Source organism: Oncorhynchus gorbuscha, linkage group LG19 (genome assembly GCF_021184085.1).
Source record: "Oncorhynchus gorbuscha isolate QuinsamMale2020 ecotype Even-year linkage group LG19, OgorEven_v1.0, whole genome shotgun sequence".
Taxonomy (NCBI): domain Eukaryota; kingdom Metazoa; phylum Chordata; class Actinopteri; order Salmoniformes; family Salmonidae; genus Oncorhynchus; species Oncorhynchus gorbuscha.
Genome location: NC_060191.1, coordinates 32,941,438 through 32,962,881, shown reverse-complemented (window position 1 = coordinate 32,962,881; position 21,444 = coordinate 32,941,438). Strand labels below are relative to the sequence as shown.

At 41.9% G+C, this 21,444-nt stretch overlaps 2 protein-coding genes across 5 annotated transcripts in view; both read right to left on the bottom strand.

Moving 5' to 3' along the window:
* The window catches only part of LOC124005077 (rho guanine nucleotide exchange factor 12-like), a 72,223-nt gene extending 60,523 nt beyond the window's left edge, over positions 1 to 11,700 (bottom strand). For all 4 annotated transcript variants that reach the window (XM_046313999.1, XM_046314001.1, XM_046314000.1 and 1 more), the window contains exons 1-2: positions 10,382 to 11,700; positions 9,992 to 10,131 (exon numbers count right to left, since the gene is read on the bottom strand). In XM_046313999.1, coding sequence (XP_046169955.1) covers positions 9,992 to 10,023 — 32 coding nt within the window. In that variant the 5' untranslated portion in view covers positions 10,024 to 10,131; positions 10,382 to 11,700. The remainder of the gene's footprint in view (positions 1 to 9,991; positions 10,132 to 10,381) is intronic.
* A 2,492-nt stretch (positions 11,701 to 14,192) lies between these two features.
* On the bottom strand, positions 14,193 to 14,765 carry LOC124004878 (TLC domain-containing protein 5-like). Its single transcript, XM_046313702.1, has one exon. It carries the CDS (start codon positions 14,763 to 14,765, stop codon positions 14,193 to 14,195), a length of 573 nt encoding a protein of 190 aa, XP_046169658.1.
* Between the last annotated feature and the right edge of the window lie 6,679 nt (positions 14,766 to 21,444).

Genomic DNA, 21,444 nt, shown 5'->3' with positions numbered 1-21,444 from the left:
TAATGTCAAGCACTGCATGTATTTTTTATTTTTTAAAGTCACATGGAAAGTGCTTTCGGAAAGTATTCAGACCACTTGAGGGTATCCACATTTTGTTACGATGCAGCCTTATTCTAAAATTGATTAAAAATATAGAATTATCCTCAGCAATCTACACAATATACCCCATAATGACAAAGCAAACAGGTTTTTAGAAATTGTTGCAACTGTATTAAACATAAACACCTTATTTACATAAGTATTCAGACCCTTCGCTATGAGACTCGAAAATGAGCTCAGGTGCATCCTGTTTCCATTGATCATCCTTGAGATGTTTATACAACTTGATGACTGGAGTCCACCTGTGGTATATCCAATTGATTGGACATGTTTTGGAAAGGCACACACACCCGTCTATATAAGTTCACACAGTTGACAGCGCATGACACAGCAAAAACCAAGTAATGAGGTCGAAGGAATTGTCCGTAGAGCTCAGAGACAAGACTGTGTTGAGGCACAGATCTGGGGAAGGGAACCAAAACATTTCTGCAGCATTGAATGTCCCCAAGAACACAGTGGTGTCCACCATTCTTAAATGGAAGAAATTTGGAACCACCAAGACTCTTCCTAGAGCTGGCCGCCCAGCCAAGCTGAGCAATCGGGGGAGAAGGGCCTTGGTCAGGGAGGTGACCAAGAACCCGATGGTCACTGACAGAGCTCCAGAGTTCCTCTGTGGAGATGGGAGAACCTTCCAGAAGGACAACCATCTCTGCAGCACTCCACCAATCAGGCCTTTATGGTAGAGTGGCCAGATGGAAGCTACACCTCAGTAAAAAAAGGCACATGACCACCCACTTGGAGTTTGCCAAAAGGCACCTAAAGACTCTCTCGTCTGATGTAACCAAAATTGAACTCTTTGGCCTGAATGCCAAGCGCCACATCTGGAGGAAACCTGGCACCATCCCTACGTTGAAGCATGGTGATGGCAGCATCATGTCGTGGGGATGTTATTCAGCTGCAGGAACTGGAAGACAAGTCAGGATCAAGGGAAAGATGAACGGAGCAAAGTACAGAGAGATCCTTGATGAAAACCTGCTCCAGAGCGCTCAGGACCTCAGACTGTTGCAACCGTTCACCTTCCAACAGGACAACGACACTAAGCACACAGTCAAGACAACGCAGGAGTGGCTCTGGAGAGACCTGAAAATAGTTGTGCAGCAACGCTCCCCATCCAACCTGACAAAGCTTGAGAGGATCTGCAGAGAATAATTGGTGAAACTCCCCAAATTCAGGTGTGACAAGATTGTAGCGAATTACCCAAGACTCACGGCTGTAATAGCTGCCAAATGTGTTTCAACAAAGTACCAAGTGGAGGGTCTGAATACTTATGTAAAATTGATATTTCAGTGATTTCTTTTTTGCTTTGTCATTATGGGGTAATGTTTGTAGATGAGGAAAAAAATATATTTAATAAACTTTAGAATAAGGCTGTAACCTAACACAATGTGGAAAAAGTCCAGGGATCTGAATACTTTCCGAAGGCACTGTAGGTCTACACTGAACGCCACACATTGGCTGCTACTGTAGGCTGAATAATAGAACAGCTATTTCCATGTTAAAATGTTACAGGATGCATTTTCTCCATTGTTTTTATTATGGTAGGCCACTCTGGTAGGCCTAAATTATGATCAAATAGCCACAGTAGTCTACTTGCCCACTTAAAACTAACTTAAAGCAGGCACAGCCTTAGTGTTCACAGTAAACGCACACCAGAAATTGCACAGAATTTTGACATCATTCAAGTTTGCGCTCAGCAGACCTGAAATTTGCTTAGTGCTTGAACATAGATTGCATTTATTTCATTCCTCAACATTACAGTAATCTTTTGTGTATTTCATCCCTCTAGAGCTGCTGGGGAGGGTGATAGGGACTGTGAGTTTGCAGTGGTAGGAGAGCTGGTGTGTGCCTGCCAAAGTGACAGCAAGGTGTGAGGAAAGCCCTCCATTTACACACCAGTGAGAGACTAAGTTGATCTACAATGACCCTCCAAGGCAATTAAACCCACAGGAAATCAGGTGCTCAACCCAACGTTAAGGGAAGGGCAGTGAGAGAGCAGACTGGATTATTATGACTTAATAAAACAGGCTGAATTATGATTTTGTTACAGCCAAATTCTAAAATTGATTAAATAAAAACTATTCCTCATCAATCTACACAAATACCCCATAATGACAAGGTAAACAGGTTTTTAGACATTTTTTCAAGTAAAAATAGAAATACCTTATTTACATAAGTATTCAGACCCTTTGCTATGAGACCAGAAATTGACCTCAGGTGCATCCAGTATCCATTGATCATCCTTGAGATGTTTATACAACTTGGAATCCACCTGTGGTAAATTCAATTGATTGGACATGATTTGGAAGGGCACACACCTGTCTATACAAGGTCCCACAGTTGACAGTGCATATCAGACCAAAAACCAAGCCATTAGGTTGAAGGAATTGTTTGTAGAGCTCAGAGACAAAACTGGGTTTGGCAAAGATCTGGGGAAGGGTACAAAAACATTTCTTCAGCATTGAAGGTCCCCAATAACACAGTGGCCTCCATTATTCTTAAATGGAAGAAGTTTGGAAACACCAAGACTCTTCCTAGAGCTGGCCACCCGGCCAAACTGAGCAACCAGGGGAGAAGGGCTTTGATCAGGGAGGTGACCAAGAACCCGATGGTCATTCTGACAGAGGTCTAGTTCCTCTGTGGAGATGGGAGAAGGTTCCAGAAGGACAAGCATCTCTGCAGCACTCCACCAAATCAGGCCTTTATTGTAGTGGCCAGACAAAAGCCACTCCTCAGTAAAACGCACATGACAGCCCACTTGGAGTTTGCCAAAAGGCACCTAAAGGACTATCAGACCATGAGAAAAAAGATCCTCTAGTCTGATGAAATCAAGATCGAACTCTTTGGCCTGAATGCAAAGCGTCACGTCTGGAGGAAACCTGGCACCATCTCTACGGTGAAGCATGGTGGTGGCAGCAACATGCGGTGGGGATGTTTTTCAGCGGCAGACTAGTCAGGATCGATGAACAGAGCAAAGTACAGAGAGATTCTTGATGAAAACCGGCTCCAGAGCACTCAGGGCTTCAGACTGAGGCGAAGGCTCACCTGCCAACAGGACAACAACCCTAAGCACACAGCCAAAACAATGCAGACGTGGCTTCGGGACAGGTCTCTAAATGTCCTTGAGTGGCCCAGCAAGAGCCCGGACTTGAACACAACCGAACATCTCTGGAGAGACCTGAAAATAGCTGTGCAGCGACGCTCCCCATCTGCAGAGAAGAATGGGATTAATGGGATTCCCAAATATAGGTGTGCTAAACTTCTAGCGTCAATCCCAAGAAGACTCAAGGCTGTAATCACTGCCAAAGGTGCTTCAACAAAGTACTGAGTAAAGGGTCTGAATACTTACGTGAAATGTGATCTGTTTTTTTTGTTGTATACATTTGCAAAATTGTCTAAAAACCTGTTTTTGCTTTGTCATTATGTGATAGGTTGTGTAGGTTGATGAGGGAAAAAAAAATTAATAATAAGGCTGTAACGTAACAAAATGTCAAAATGCACTGTAGCTTAGAGCAAACCTTGATTTACACAAAACCAAGCAACAAGGTTTTTTGCTTCAGATTTTCTGGTCTGTTATCTGCAAGCGTGTGCTAATAGTAGTGATATTGGGGGGGGGGGGGTCGATAGTTATATTGTGATATTATTTTGGACGATATATCGATACTGACTTGTTCTCCACCTCCTTTTAAAATAGTTAGCCAACATGTTTCCAGCACTTTCATTTCCATGACTGATCAAAACATACGTCTCCTTGTTTCTCTGCAAAATGTTTTGAAAAACAAAATCGCAGTATAGAAATGCAATACACATCGTACCAGCATCTAAGAATTGTGATTTTGTATCATGAGGTTCTTGGCAATTCCCAGCTCAAGTAGTAGTACTAGTGAAAAACATGATTTAATATTGACATTTTTCCTGGAGTCTTCACTGCACATCACGAGAACTACCTTTTTACTTTGACCCCTGCATGCTCAGTTCACACCTGCTGAAAAGAGCTTACTCTGCATGAATATGGACCAATCAGTGGAGAGCACCACTGGCTGCAGAAAAGCCTAATGGCAGGCACCGGCTGCACATTGACCATTCACAAAACAAACATTTCGGAACATGAGCACTAGGCCTAACTCTTGTAACTCAGAAAACCCTAAAAAAAATGATAATTTATTCACCGTTTTCAAAGGGAGCAATGAACACATTCATGTTTTGTTGTCATTTTGTAGGCTTACACCGTTCAAAAATAAACCTGACGTTGCGCACATTACTCAGACACCAACTCACAGAGTCTCATATTGTGTGTCCTAGGCCTTCAACAGCCAGGTAGAACAACAGACCACCCCAGCCTCCCTTCCACTGCCAGACAAGCAGACCTATCGGAGAGGGCCGGGAGGGAGTGTGGTCCCACCGGTGTGGCCCTTGTGCCCTTACATTGAATAAATAATAATTCCCTTATCCCGGCTGCCAACAGCTGTGCTCCGAAACACCTCTCACTCACATGGCTCTCATATAGATATGTGCAGCTATACATTCTGCCTTATTAGCTAGCAAATAGACCCAAGTTGGCAAAACTGGAAAAGGATTAGTTGGCTAGTCACTAGTACGTGGGCTTGTGCTTGAAAGATTATTTATGAGACCTGTGTTAATTAAGCAATAAGGCCCAAGGGGGTGTGGTCCCCCGTTTGCTGCTATAAACAGCCTCCACTCTTCTGGGAAGGCTTTCCACTAGATGTTGGAACATTGCTGCAGGGATTTGCTTCCATTCAGCCACAAGAGCATTAGTCGGGCACTGATGTTGGGCAATTAGGCCTAGCTCGCAGTCGGCGTTCCAATTCTTCCTAAAGGTGTTGGATGGAGTTGAGGTCAGGGCTCTGTGCAGGCCAGTCAAGTTCTTCCACAACGATCTCGACAAACCATTTCTGTATGGACCTCGCTTTGTGCACGGGGGAATTGTCATGCTGAAACAGGAAAGGGCCAAAACTTTTGCCACAAAGTTTGAAGCACAGAATCTAGATTGTCATTGTATGCAGTAGCGTTAAGATTTCTCGTCACAGGTACTAAGGGGCCTAGCCCGAACCATGAAAAACAGCCCCAGATTGTTATTCCTCCTCCACCAAACTTTACTACAGTTGGCACTACGTATTCTGGCAGGTAGCATTCTCCAAACCCAAATTAATCTGTCAGACGGTAACGTGTGATTCATCACTCCAAGCTTTACACCACTCCAGCCGACATCATTACGCATGGTGAAGTTCCAGACGAATAGTTCTCTTGCTGACGTTGCTTCCAGAGGCAGTTTGGAACTTGTCGTGAGTGTTGCAACCGAGGGCAGACAATTTTTACACGCCATGCGCTTCAGCACTCGGTGGTCCCATTCTGTGAGCTTGTGTGGCCTACCACTTCGAGGCTGAGCCGTTGTTGCTCCTAGATATTTCCACTTCACAATAACAGCACTTGATGGAAAGGTGGCATCTTATGACGGTGCCATGCTGAAAGTCACTGAGCTCTTCAGTAAGGCCATTCTACTGCCAGTGTTTGACTGTGGAGTTTGCATAGCCATGCACTCAATTTCATAAACCTGTCAGCAAAATACAGAATAAAGTGTCTTTCAAATCAATTTAAAATGGTCAATTTTGGTTAATGGCTTTGGTGCCCTGGCAGATGGCCTTGGTGCCCTGGCAGACTGGGCAGCTCTTGAAGGCCAAATGGCCTTTCCCCTAAAATCACAATTTCAGGCCTGGGTCCCACTGACAGGCATTGTTTATCAGCAATGTCACCACTTCCCGGGAGGGCCTCAGGGGTGTAGGAAAAAAACGTGGAGATCAGCAAAACTCTATGACAAAGAGCTAACTGCACACACTGACAACACAGTCCCAAGCTGTGCAATGCATACAACTAAAGCCGGCGGACACTACACATTTTAACCCGATCTACGGGCTCCTGATCAGCTCCCGGCGCATTTCTCCAAATGATAGGAAATCGGAGCAAACTCAGAGTAACATGTAATGTCGCAGCCCGTAAAGCACATACCCGGTTTGCGGTTGATGGCTCCAATGGGCTCCCGGGGGCACTTACGTTGTCACGATAATTTGCAAACATTTTGAATATATATTCAGCATCAAAATAAGCCATTATCGCCAAGTATGAGCAGTGCTCAAAGCAAATGCAAAGCATACTCCACCATTAGCCAATCAGAACTATAAAAAAAGATTCTCATCAATTAACTCACAAGTTCATCACAACAATGGCACCAAGTGTATGGCATACCCTCACATACCCCCTCAATTTGAGCCCTTCACTGACAGATATTTAAGGAGTCCGTGGTGAATGAAGGAATTGGCCAACAAAATCTACTAATAATAGCCTATAATTGTGTCTGTCAAACAAGTAGACCTACCTAGGGCTGTTGAAGAGACTGTATTACCACCACACCAGCAGTCATGGCCGTAGTAAAATTCCACGTGAGTCACGCTGATTTCCTCAGATGCACTCAGGACATGCGTTGGTAATAACCAACTCGCTAACAACCATCAGGTCCTAATGGCCTGGTAATCAAGGCTTTATTGTTCCTCTAACCACTCTGACATCAATGCAAATGCAATTGAAAATCATATTAAACACTTATCAAAACTGTAGCATGCTTTTAAAACTCACCGTGATTGATCAATTTGAATAAATTGGTTCAACAGGTTGAAAATGAGTGGAAAACAGTCGTTGTGGATGTTGTTTCAAAGCCTACCAACGAAACGGACAGCACTTTCTAAGGTGATGATTCATTCAAAAAACAACCATATGCATAGTAGAGCGTATGCATAAACCTAAATATGAGCCCAAGCCTGAAATAAAATAAAAATATTTTCAAAATAATAATTGTATATACAATACACACATTGCGCATGGCAGACTTTTTTCTTTCAAAAACTGACTTAATAAGATGTCTGGTACATAATTGATCTAGCCTATAACTCCAAAATGACAAATTCTAGTAATCGCCTTTGAGTGTGGACTGTATTATTATGCATTCAAATGGACTGGTTACAATATGCTACGCTCCAAACTTTCCAAACTATTCATGAGTCTGGGAGAGAATGTATAGACCTAGGCGATGCTGTTGGTTTAATGATTGTAAGCAGGCCTGCTTACAGAGTTAACCTACAATTACGGTGAATTTGTATTCGATTTTGAATAGCCTAGTAATAGGGAATTTTTAAAATATTTTTAATAAATAGACTGACAATCTTTAGCTACAGAATCTCTCTCACCGCCATGCGTGTCCATCTCTTCCCAGAATATCACCTGTCGTGCAGCAGGAGGGTGCATGCTCCTCACACAGTGGTTGATGCATGGAGTGAAATAAGTGGAGTGAGTAGCCTACCTGGCATGATTGAAAAACAAACAGGCGGGAAAGTGGCCCCTGACAAGTATTTTTTCCCCCTGTCCATTTCATAATGGGCTATTGTAAATTCATAACTAATTTTACATATTAGTAAAGACAAGATTAAATTGAGAATAGTCTGATGGATGAAAATATGATCACTTGATGAGAAAACAACGTGGTACAGCCTGAGGCAAGGAATAAAGCGCAAGCTTTTTTGTGACTTCTGCAACTCATCAATTGCCTATAGTCTCATCACGCAGCCCATATACTGTATGTTTTGATTTCTAAGACATTCTAAAAAGGTTTGTATCACTTACAACTAAAAAGTTGCAAAATAACTAAATCTAGCATATAGGACCAGTTTCAAATGAACAATTTTACACTCAATATAGCCACTCCATGTGTGCACTCCCTCTCATCTTTATAGTATATTCTTCTTAGTATAAAATCATGTAAAATAATGGCAAGGGATTTATAAGCAAATCTTGACTGCTAAATGAACAAGCCTACAGCCTATGGCATGGCACATAGCCAGATAACATACAGTAAGCCAAGTAACTCATATTCTGCTCTTCTGAAATAGATTTTCTTTATATCATTATGTTTCTTTAGACCTGCCTAAAAGAAATCATGGATGTATTGCGATGGCGTTTATTAAATTGATTCATTAGACTTTTTAAATTTAGATGTAGGTGTTCCAAAGGCACGCATCAGCGGCCTGGAGATTTTGCATGACAATAACCGACTGACCCAATGTCATGACCGCCACTGCCCTACCTCTTACTTCTTAAGAAACAGGTTAACACAAAGCCCTCGTTGATAGTAAAGTCAAATTAAAATTAAGCCTACTTTCAGCACCCATGCACTGTCCATCTCCGATTGATTATGCCCCGGCTGCCACGTCAATGTAATGTATGTAAATGTAAAGTTATGTAAATAACTCAATCTGGTTTATCGTGAGGTCAACAACTCTGCCCATGATTAAGCTATTTATCAATGAAACAGTGTTTATTCAAATCAATTATAGCAGTAGCAAGCTTTCAAAGTTTACCTCCGGTAGTTGTCATCTCCACGCTCTACCTCTCAAACTGAACATCAGTAATCCACGTGCACAGATGATGCGTTCCTTGTATGTACATTGAAATTCCTCCTCAGTTGCTATGATGATTTCCTTACTAGGCCTACACATGCGCAAACATAGCCTGATTCTGGCCCAATTGTCTAATCATAAAGCCACGGAGGTGCTGCCAGGTCTATACTATACCGTTTACTTGGTCACTACCATTTGGCTTGACTGAATCGTTAAATGTGAGAGGTTCTCCGGCGGTTAGAGCCCGTAGAGTGCGCAAAAATCTTGTAGTGTATTTTTGTCTTTAGACAAGGCAAACCATAAACAAAATGCAGTTCACAGAGAGAGGAGTGCTGCACCACAGCGGCAATGTCACTGATCGACAACACCCGCCATTAAACACCCATTTAGTTGCATTATTTTTATTAGACTATAGGCCTAGTTTGAACAAGTAGCATCCTATTTGTTCAAACACCCCATAAGAGTACTCACACCCCATAAGAGTACTCATGTTGGAAACGTAATTTCTCTATTTTGGATAAGATTAATGAAACAGATCCAGTACAGGCTAGCCTACTTGCTGGGTTTCTGGTTTGTTGATTTCCTTCCTTGCAGGAAAGTGGACTTCAGATGCAGAGGACAAAATTGTACCATTTCTTCATTTGGTTGTCAGGCCTCTCTAGCTCTAGACACACTATTGACATGATCGTGGTTGATTCACTTGGAACAGCTCAAATTCCATTTTCACTCTTTGATGGTGCAACAACCTGCTCAAGACCTTTTTGTATTATCTGGTTGTTGGTGTAAAAATCATGGTAAATGGTCAGAGGTCTTTTGCTAGTACCAATTTCTGTGGTGCGACAAAGTGGAGAGTTCAGCACAGCACTGGGTTGAGAAAATATATGAGAGGCTAATTGTGCTACTTAATTAAGAACACACCTCAATGAAAAATAATGCTCCGCCTACTGGTTGATCATTTTGAAATGAGTTGTTGGAGTACATATTAAGTAACATTCAGTAATAATACACATTATTTATATACAGCTTAGGCTATTCCATATGGGAGATAGTAAAAGCCTTTAGCTGCCTCCAGAAATGAACAATTGACTTAACATGAAAATAATTGTCACTTGCATGCAGCCGGTGGAAAATTATCAGTGGGCATACCAATCCTTGCAGGTTTTTAAAAGACTTGAGAACTTGCAATTTTAGCAAAGCAATTTACAGTCACGAGTGCATATACTTGAAGTTTGGGTGGTCCCGGGAATCGAACCCACAACCCTAGCGTTACAACAACCATGCTCTCTACCAACTGGGCTACAAAAGGACCACATGTCGCCTACACTATCTGATAAAGCAAAAGGTGCATACGTGCAGGAGCCAAAGGGCATGCTGTCTTCAATGACATTGTGAAGTGGAGTGTTTACTAAATGCCTGGAAAATGTCGTACTTACCTATCAGTGATACTGGACTGTGTGTCGCTCATTGGGCTTCCGTTTCTAGATTTGCTTTGATTTATATCCAATTATCATTTTCCAAAGTATGATAAGAGTCTCTTTGAAGTCCTTCCCTAACATCCGTCTGTGTTGAGATGCTTGAAAAAGATGACATAAAAAAAGAAAACATTGAGAGCTGAATCCCCAAATAACAATGTTATAAAAACACCTTAAAATTGTCGGCGATAGACTCCCAGTGAAAAATAACGTATGGGTATGTCCTAATAATGAATTCAAAACATCAAATGAATAGTTTTGCAATCCTTCGCAGTGGAATGCTACGTATTCAGACAAGCCACTGACAATAATGAAACTTTCGCTGCTGTAACCCTTGAGATAAATCAGTACCTCTAATCACTCCTCGTCTTACGTCGTGCAGCTCTCCACCTTTTCGCAGAAGACACCGTGGTCAGGGATGTTCCTATTGACAATTGTGTTCCGTTGGAAAATATTGATACAGCCTCCACTTTCACTCTGTCTGGATCTATCTCCATGTACGAATCCTTTGACGTCAATCGAAATGGTTCGCATCACACTTACTTTTGTCAGATGTAAAACCCTATAGGAAATACAACCAGTTAACCTGGCCTGGTGTAATAAGTCAGACTGTCAACTGTTTTTGTTGTTGAAAATCGAGTCAGTCCCATTTGGTGTACCCAGACTCCGCAAGTTTGCCTTTATCCGCGGACGAGCAGCCCCTCGTGACCAGGATAATTTCTAAAAAACTGACAAGTCTGAGTTGAAACCCGTGTTGTGAATTAGCTAACTAGTTAGTAATTATTGAATCAACATAAACTAGGTAATATTCTTAGCTTGATTAGCTAGCAAATGCATTCGTTTTTACCCCCCCTTCCCCCAGCTAGCTATTGCGCTATTTAGCTTGCGAGCCAATGTGCCCGTCTAAATGTGTTCAGTTAGCTTGAACTGAAGCTAGCCAGACTACAACGTTAGCTAGCGGTTAGTTAACGGGACGCCTTTCCCCCAGTCGACTCGAAACGTGTCCGATAAGATACGGTTTCCTTAAAAGTGTTAAGATTGATAGTTAGCAACGAAACAAAGTAAATCGTTGAAATTCAGCCGACTGAATGCATTAGCAGCTACAGTCAATTGCTGCAGAGTCTCGGCTAACAACGGTGGCCAACTACTATACAGCTATATCTAGCAACGAAAACAGATGAACTCTTTCACTAGCTACAAAACTTTGTTTCGTGTGCTCCGACAATCCTGGATGTCATTCCCAAACAAACGAAATCACAAAAACACGCTGTCCAACAAATGTACAAGGTGCCCCATCAAATATGAAGTCCATACGAGCTAAGGAATCGTTTCTCGTATATCTAATTCGGGGTTGCAAACATCCACAAAACTTAACGGAGCGCATTTTTCATTGACTCCATGTTTCCAGAATTTAAACAATTTGAAGTTGTTTCTCTGCAGAATTCCGTTGGATGTATACGCTATGCTAACAAGGTTAGAGCTAGCTAGCAAACTAATTCTCTCATTCACAAAACAAGAACCACCGAGTCCGTTATCACTTTAGAATAATGTGATTATTAGAACGTGTTTCCAGATATGTTATTGAGGAGAAAATAAATGACTTTCTACAATTTTCCAAAATTTCAGGATAACTACGCCCTGACCAACAGCTCCCAATTTGCGTCTGTCTACTTCCGCCGGGAGAAGAATAAAAAATATAATTTCCAGACTTTCATTAAAAAAATAATAATAAAACATTCGTCTTATTCATTGTGGTGTCTGATTGGATGTCCTTGGCAGATGGGATAAAAATAAAAACCTGGCCAGACTTTTAATTAAAAATAATAATAATAATATTCCTCTTTTGCCTTGTTCATTATGGTGTCTGATTGGATGTCCTTGAGGTTACAAATGTATATTATGTAGGCCAAATTTATTTTGAACATTATCATTGTTATTATTGGCCATTATGATTATCACATTGATATTCTACAACACCATCTTATATTCCCCTCATTGTGTCTACTTATTTATTCCTGTGTTATACCACTTCTAAAACTTGAAAACATCTGACACTCCAACATCGAAGCTTGTCAGATGTTTTCAGGTCTCAGAAAGTGGTATAACACAGGAATAAATAAGTAGACACAATGAGGGAATATAAGATGGTGTTAAGAATGTTATAATCATAATGTCAAGAGGAGTTCATATCGACTGTTGTATGCCTTCAACCCAAATGAATGGAAACAAGGCACCGAAAAAAAAGTACATCCCTATACTGCTCCCATTCATTTGGGATTCAGGTATACTGTATTATTGGATCTACACAGCAGATGGCTTAGGACGTGCACTAATCAGGACTCACCTTTTGGGGTCAGACAACTTCGGACAAACTTTAATTTGTGGGTGAACTATTCCATTAAAATGACCAGTAAATAAGGTACAATCATTTCCTGCTGTAACAATTATAAATCATAACATTTTACAGTGTTAAATGGTTATGGCATTTGGCAGCAAAACGTGTTCAAACGTAACATTTTTGGTTGACCACTCTAGTACAGTATTTTGGAGGATTGTTGATTTACAAATGCCACCATGTGGACAATTTGAATACTTCACGCACAGAGCACTCTGTGGCTATAGCGCATTAAGTCTACCCAACAGTACGGGACAAGGCTACACTACTTTTTTTGAAAGCAATGTAGGCTAGTATACCTTTAAATATGTTGGAATACAATTAACATAACTCATTTAAAGTTAATTCTAACAAGTGGCAAAGTAGTAGTTCCCTGAGTAAAAATAAATAATACATCTGTTCAAATTTTTCTAATAAATATTTGATACTATATATGCCTAATATGTGCTGTAATATTTTACTTGATATTACAGCACATATTTCTATACCAGATTTGTATTCAGGGTATTTATTGAAAACACAAAAGTAAACATTACATTTGAACAGAAAACGTATAAAGTCACAAAGGCACACATATTTATTCTCCTTTATCACAGACACAGGGGTAGTGAATGTTGACATACAGTATGTGAAATGGTATCTAACTATTTAGGCACCATATTTAAATATTTCATATAAAAGTAGTGAATTTCAAATATGAAAGCATACAATAGTGGGAAATGTGACCTGGCATCATACTGGAACATTTTAAGCAATACAGTGCACAAACATTTAGCACAAATTATTGTTTACCCATTGGTATTTTTTAACTAAGACACAGGGGTGGTGAATGTTGACAAACAATTCCACATTGTCTAACTATTGAGGCACCAGATTGAAATATGTAATCGAAAAGTAGTGAATTTCAAATATGAATGCATACAATATTGGGAAATGTGACTTAGCATCATACTGGAACATTTTAAGCAATACCATGCACACAACAATTGTTATTTTAAACTAATATACACCCAATCAAGCAATGGAATGCCACAAAAACATACTATTACAGTATGTTACACAATTACTTTGTTCCATGTGTTACGGATTTGTTGCTGTTCGCTTGAATGAAAAACCCATATTGTAGCTAAATGGTAAGACAGTTGTCACAAGAAACATGTCACTTTTTACTGAGTTGTATGTTATATAAAAGCCAGTGTCATGTAACACTGCAATCTCAGCGAGCGTTAATAAACCTCTTCCTAAAAACCAAATGGAATGTTTTTAAATGGCTTATAAATTGTAGTACAATTCAAATTAGACAAAGACTCAAATTAGAAAGAAACAGTTTCGGTTCAATTTCACTGCCTCGAAAAAGTGTTGCCGAACCTATGAGGATTAGGGAATGTTATGTGCCTATTTCCCAATAGTCAACTTATTGCGGATACAAGGTTAGAAGAACATACTATTAGGTTACATTTAATTGTAAATAGGTTGTGAAATACATCTGTTCATCATATTGGCACTAGGTCCTTTGGTTTCAAAAGATAAACTATATCTCAATTGTTTTTTCTACAGTTGTACATTTTTTAAGATGCTCTTGCATCATTCTCTTGCACTTGTTAAAATTGTGTTAGCTAAATACCAACATATTCCCATATAACCATATAGGCCTAAAGAATGGGTTGACTTTAACCCCATGCTTACACAACCATTAAATCTATTAAGGTTGTCTATTAGTATAAACATTGGATGTTTTTATTAATCTTCTAATGATAAGGAAGTCTTTCAGTCGGTCTTTCGGACATGTCCATTAACTGCTGCCAATTTGTGTTGATCTCTCCAGCGTCTGTATTTGGATTGACTCTTGCAGTAGGCGAAACGACCAATGTCCACCATGAACACCCAGGACAGCACATACATGGCAACTCCCCCACACTTTATAATTAACCTGGGCCGTGGGGAGATGAGCTCGCAGTACAACATCCTCCCGCCAACCACTATGCGCATGAACACAAATAGCACCACAAACAGAACATCCACCACCTCCCCTGTCAGGCTCTCATAGCGACCCAACTGTCTCAGGAACCAGCGAGTTTGCAGCAGGGGGTTGGTGATCTCGCTAGCAAAGATTACGGCGCAGGACTCAATGCCCGATTCCCCCAAGCTCAGGGTCAACAAGATACCCAGGATGCTCATCGTGTGGTGGACCAGCATCACCGGGCCCTCTGTGCGGAAGTACACACACCAGCCCATATCGAAGATGAAGTAGCCCAGGCTAATGACCATAGCACTGATCTGAAGGGGGGTGTTCTTTGTGCCTGGAATCAAGATCACAACGTTATTGTAAACAGTCTTCATGGTTAGTAACATTGTCATACACACATCAAATTACTGTATACTTGGCAAGAAACTCTTCATAAAGAACCTTGAGTTTTGGATGTAAACTTAGTTCTCTGAGTAGATTAACAGGTCGAGAAATGACCTATGGGGACTCCTTCCCCTTCACGCGATGAGATGCTTAATATAAAATATATTTACAGTCACGCCATTCCATTACTGTATCCACGTGACTTGTCACTATAAAAGGCGGTGTGACGTGACACACTGTCAATTACTCGACTTGAATTCCACAGAGGTGGAGGAACGACATGAAAGCTTGGCGATCCGTTACTCTACTCAGAGAACCAGGGCTAAATCCGTAACGTTCTCTCTTTTTTTGTAAAGGGGTTGCTGTACCAAACAGGTGGTTCAGCAACAGAGTGGGATACCTCACCATTAAGCCTTAGTCCAGATGAGCCCCTAGGAAGTCAAGTAGAACTGACTTGTTCTCAAGAATGAGCTTCCTCAAGACCTGAGGGAGCGAGGGAATTGATGGAAAGGCATAGGGCAGCCCCCTCAGCCGTCTGTGTTATAGGGCGTTGACCCCGAGTGGGCCTGCTGGACCCTTCGTGGAGAACCACATCGGACAATGTTTGAGTCTCGCAAGGTTAACAGATTGGCCCCGGCAGGTGTATTGCTTTGAGGGATGTAAGTAGTGTGTTTGCCCAAAGCGGTAGCTCCCTTGCTACCTGGTGTAGTGTCATTGACCTCAGTCCACCAAGGCAGTTGATGTATGCAACCACTCATGTTGTCTATCCGTTATCAGTACATGTTGGGAGGAAGTGCTGGAGTGCAAGGTGAACCGCCTTGAGCTCCAGAACATTGATGTGTTGTTTATGGTGCGGACTATACACCACAAACCCCTTACTGGTTCAAGACTGCTCCCCATCCCTGTCGGATTATGTCTGTAATCAAAGTCACCTGGGTGTGAACTGCGCTTAGGAGAACTCCACCGGGAGTTTGAAGTGCTACGCACCACCATTTTATTGCTCTCTAGAAACTTCTTCAGTAGGACTGAGAACGTATGTTCCTCCACCAACGAGCAGGTGCAGCCTGTCTGAGCCTGTTTTTTTTGGGGGGGGCATCCCAGTTGGGGGGCCTGGGACAGGAGAAATAGTTTGCTGGCTGACACATTTATATGTGCTTCTCTGTCCTCCTTTAGACACTTGGGCCGCTCCTGGCTAGGTGATATGGGTATATCTAAGAGTGGAACTTTCTCTTTGTCAGGGAGCTTGGGCTTCGCTAACCATAGGTGGTGCTGTGCAACACACACATGCTGCCAAATTCTTCCCAACCATATGAGCATTACTCTGAAGGCACTGGATGAGCAGATCGGTCACTGTAGACAGTTCTTTCATGGTCCTAATATTATCGTTTGCAGCTACTTCTGACTGAAGGCCAGTATTGCTGCTAAATTGCCAAGCCTAGCAGCTGAAGCGGTGCTGTCATGTGTCCTGCGTAGGAAGCGATCAAATGCCTTGCATCGTTTGTTAGGCAGCTCTTGGTCTGAACTGTGACAGAGAGAAGCAGGCAGAACAAGTCAAGCAAATGATTTGTCCATACGGGGGAAATGGCCAAAACCATTCTCGCCTGTACCATGAAGTGTAGCTAAGTGATTTGCTTCACATGGAAAGCTTTTTTTGACTTGGCGTGTTCCATGTGCATTGGAGCTCGCACACAAAGTCTTTGAACAGGAGGCATGTCTCAGTCTTTGAAGAACTGAATTCATCAAACTAGAATGTGGACACCATGGCAGAAAGGGGCGTGCTCCATGTTGAGGTTCCCACTTGCCTTCTCAAAGATTTCAAAGTATTATTTTTGGTCAAGTGTCACTGCCAGTAGCAACGGTCATCAAAAATTGTTAAAAAGTTTTAAAAACAATTCTAATAATTGCAACAGTTGGACAATGGATGAAGATACTGCAAATTGTTAGAATCCATCAGGTATTGAGTGAATTATAGCACATAACATTTCACTTTTATGGACAAATAATGAACGGAGTTCAGGGATTTGTGGGAATTCAGGTATTCAATTGGTCAAATTTCAAAATGTTTTTCTTAGAATGCAGTCATACATTTTCTAATGGTATCAGGTATTTCTTTGATATTTTATGTTCAAATGAAGAAAACAAGATGTGCCTCATTTGCATAAATACACTGGGTGTATTTGCATATATGAATACATTAATATAAAGGGGTGGAACAGGGCTGCAACCATGACAATGTGAAATGCTTACTTACAAGCCCTTAAACAACAATGCGGTTTTAAGAAAAATAAGTGTTAAGTAAAAAATAGTCTGGGTAGCCATTTGATTAGCTGTTCAGGAGTCTTATGGCTTGGGGGTAGAAGCTGTTAAAGCCTTTTGGACTGCTTGCCATCTGGTAGCAGAGAGCGTAGTCTATGACTAGGGTGGCTGGAGTCTGACCATTTTTAGGGCCTTCCTCTGACACCGCCTGGTATAGAGGTCTTGGATGGCAGGAAGCTTGGCCCAAGTGATGTACTGGGCCGTACGCACTACCCTCTGTAGTGCCTTGCAGTCAGAGGCCGAGCAGTTGCCATACCAGGCAGTGATGCTCCCGATGGTGCAGCTGTTTAACTTGAGGATCTGAGAACCCATGCTAAATCCTTTCAGTCTCCTGGGAGGGAAAACGCTTTGTTGTGCTCTCTTCACGAATGTCTTGGTGTGTTTGGACCATGATAGTTTGTTGGTGATGTGGTCACGTTCTGTTGCATAATTCAACAAGTGTGCCAATAGCAGGATACACTCGGATTAAAAATCAACACGCTTGGATCTAGATTACATCTATCTATACATACTTTACATCGTTTGCGAGATCAGACATAATATCACTTACTATAAAGTGTTACTTTTTGGAATTTGCTTTAATTTGTAGCAAATTAGAATTTTTTCAATTACACAAAAAAATAACTTTATTTTGATGGGTATCTTTCTTCTATTTCTTAGCGTTCTTATAGATGCAACGGAAAGACAATGCATTTCATTGAGCCCATTTCAGCAATCACTGGGGTGTGTTTGACAGGTCATTACAAACATTTCCATGGTCGTAAAGTTAACAGGAAAAAACAACAGGCAGAAGCAAGAGTATGAAAGAGTCGCAGGAGTAAAATGAAAGAAATCAATCCAGCGAGATTTAAGTGACAAGTGGATTTTTCACCCATCAAACACAGGAAATAGATGGCTGAAAAAGACAGATCCTCAGGTGGGCGGGGCTTAAGCGTTGCTATATATTTCCACGACCGTGGAAATGTTTGTAATGACCTGTCAAACACACTCTGGTAATGACTGAAATGGGCTCAATAGAATACATTGTCTTTTCGTTGCATCTATAAGAATGCGAAAGCTTTGTCTGGGATTTAACATACCATTAACACATTGATGGGTGTTCATTTTTTGTGTAATTGAAAGTTAATTTGCTACAAATTAGATGCACCGAAATTTAAGCAAAAAGAGTATGAAAGAGTAAAATGAAAGCAATCAATACAGCGAGATTTAAGTGACGAGGGGATTTTTCACCCTTCAAACACAGGAAATAGATGGCAGAAAAAGAGTGTTGCTACTGCCAGGCCAACAGGCTGGGACTGGATGATGCTAGAGCCACGGAGCATACCATTATCAGAGTGATCATTGTCTGTGGCACAAGAGTGGGAAGCTCTTGTGGACAGTACATCAGTGTCATCGGATTCAACAACCACACTCTTTTCAGAGGTAGGGGTTGAGTTTGGTACCGGCAGTGGAAGTCTGGCCATGATGTGCTCGAGGGTGGACTCCGTGTTTGCCATGCAACTGCCCAGTGACATAATCTCATTGCGCAGCTCAGTGCAGTGAGATTTGTGCCCAGGCGAGGATGCGCGACGGCGTTGATTGGGCAGTGGATCACGAGGGGAGTGAGACCTGTCATTTGACCTGGAGCATTTGGAATGATTTGCAGAGGAAGGTCTACGATCAATGATCTTTGTGGCAGATTCATCTGATGACAGTCCAGAGGTTCCGTCCACAAAGCTCTCAAGTCGAGATATCAATGCTCTCGGTGTGAATTTCTGCTACTCTGTGCAGCAGCTTGAGCATGTTCAGCTCCCAAGCAAAGAAGGCAAAGAGTGTGCTCATCCGAGGCTAGGAGATGTTTCTCATACTGTTGACACGGGTGGAATGTCATCCTGAACACAGCACTGAATCGGTGTGCAAGGAACGGATTTTCACACAATTGTATACAAGAGAAGTGTGTTCCAAGAAAAAGTCTCGGTGTGCCTCAAATTCTACTTCGATGCATCGAGCTGGTGCCTCGGTGTGGGTGATCTCGCTCTCCTAGGCCTACGTGAATAAGTTTTTAACCTGGTCAACATTCGCAAGGCCGTTCTCAGAGCATGTGCAGACCAGCTTGCAGGCATCTTCACGGTCATTTTCAACCTCTCCTTGTCCTGGTCTGTAATCCCCACGTCTCAAGCTCACACCATCATTCTTGTCCCCAAGAACTCTAAAGCTACCTGCCACAATGACTACTGCCATGTGCATATAGCACTAAGATCTGTAATCATGAAGTGCTTTGAAAGGCTGGTCATGGCAAATATTAACTCCATCATCCCAGACACCTGAGACCACTCCAATTTGCATAAAGCCCCAACAGATCTACAGACAATGGAATCTCAATTGCACTCCACACTGCCCTCTCCTACCTGGAAAAGATGCATACCTATCTGAGAATGTTGTTCATCGACTACAGCTCAGTATTCAACACCATAATGCCCTCCAAGCTCGTCACCCTGGGACTGAACACCTCCCTATGCAACTGGATCCTGGACCTCTGGACGGGCCGACCCCAGGTGGTTAGAGTAGGCAACAACACCTCCGCCACGCTGACTCTGAACACTAGGGCCCCCTAAGTGTGTGTGCTTAGCCCCCTCCTGTACTCTGTTTATCCAAGACTATGTGGCCACGCATATCTTCAACTCTATCATAAAGTTTGCTGACGACACGACGGTTGTAGGCCTGATCACCAACAGAGATGAGAAAGCATACATGAAGGAGGTCAGAGTACTGCCAGTGTGTTGCCAGGACAACAAACCTCTCCCTCAATGTCAGCAAGACCAAGGAGCTGATCATAGATTACAGGAAACAGGCGAGAGGTCAAGAGCTTCAAGTTCCTCTGTGTCCACATCACTGAAGACTTAATTAACATGGTCTTCTCACACCAGAACGTTGTGAAGAAGGCACGGCAACACCTCTTATCCCTTTGGAGGCTGAAACGATTTGGCATACCTATCAGTTTCTCCGAAATTTTTACATCTCCACCATTGAGGGCCTCCTGACTGGTTGTATTACTCTCTGGTATTGCAACTGCCCTGCTTGCGACCGTAAAGCCATACAGAGGCAGTTATGGATGGTCCAGCCGGTTTCTGAGAAAGAAAAAAAACTGCCAAAGACTTTAACCATCCGAGACATGGACTGTTCTCCATGTTCCCGTCCAGCAGGCTGTACCGGTGCGTCAAGGCTCAGACCAACAGACTCCTAAACAGATTCTATCCCCATACTGCTCTCCCTCAGACTATCCACACTGACTCTATCTATGCCCATCCACAGGTCTAACAGACACAACCTATGGTCCTGCTAAAATTATTATTGATTTAATATATTACTCCATTACGCTGCTGTCCATTGATTATTGATTGCCATTACTATTAGTATTTGTCCTGTTACTGGTCACTATTACCCGTTTAAATGTATACACTGTGTTCCATGACAGACTGAACAGTTGAATCCATTTGAAAAATATAATCCCTTATTGATGTTGCCTGTTAAATCTACTTCAATCAGTGTAAATAAAGGGGAGGAGACAGGTTAAAGAAGGATTTTTAAGTCTTGAAACAGTTGAGACATGGATTGTGTATGTGTGCCATTCAGAGGGTGAATGGGAAAGACAAATTATTTAAGTGCCTTTGAATGGGGTATGGTAGTAGATGCCTAGCGGTTTGAGTCTGTCAAGAACTGCAAACGCTTCCGGGTTTTCACACGGAACAGTTTCCCGTGTGCATCCAGAATGGTCCACCACCCAACTTGACACAACTGTGCGAAGCATTGGAGTCAACGTGGGCCAGCGTTCCTGTGGAATGCTTGACACCTTGTAGAGTCCATGCACCGATGAATTGAGGCTGTTCTGAGGGCAAAAGGAGGTGCAACTCAATATTAGGAAGGTGTTCCTAATGTTTTGTACACTCAGTGTATATCGTAATTAGTGTATTAGCGTAACTATTTATATAATCCTGGAACAGTACCATCTAGTGGTCAGAACCTGGTATCAGGACGTAGGATGGGACATAAACCAAACAACTTTGATGACTAATTTCGCCGAACAGAAAAAAAGCACCAAATTCACTGAGAATTCATTACATAAGATGAAGAAACAATACTCTGAGCCGCAGATCCATACTACATGTCAGAAATAGAGAACTGATTCTGTATACTTGTTGGGTTGGGATTGGATTGGAGGTCCGTGGTGTGGCTTTTAACGATTTCTTTGGATTCCTTGTCTTACGCATTGTTGGAAAACGTTGGTGTAATTCAGATGCAAGATACTACATTTATTGAATATTATATGAAGCCAATTTGGGTGCAATCAATTAGAATTTGAAGTAAACAAACATG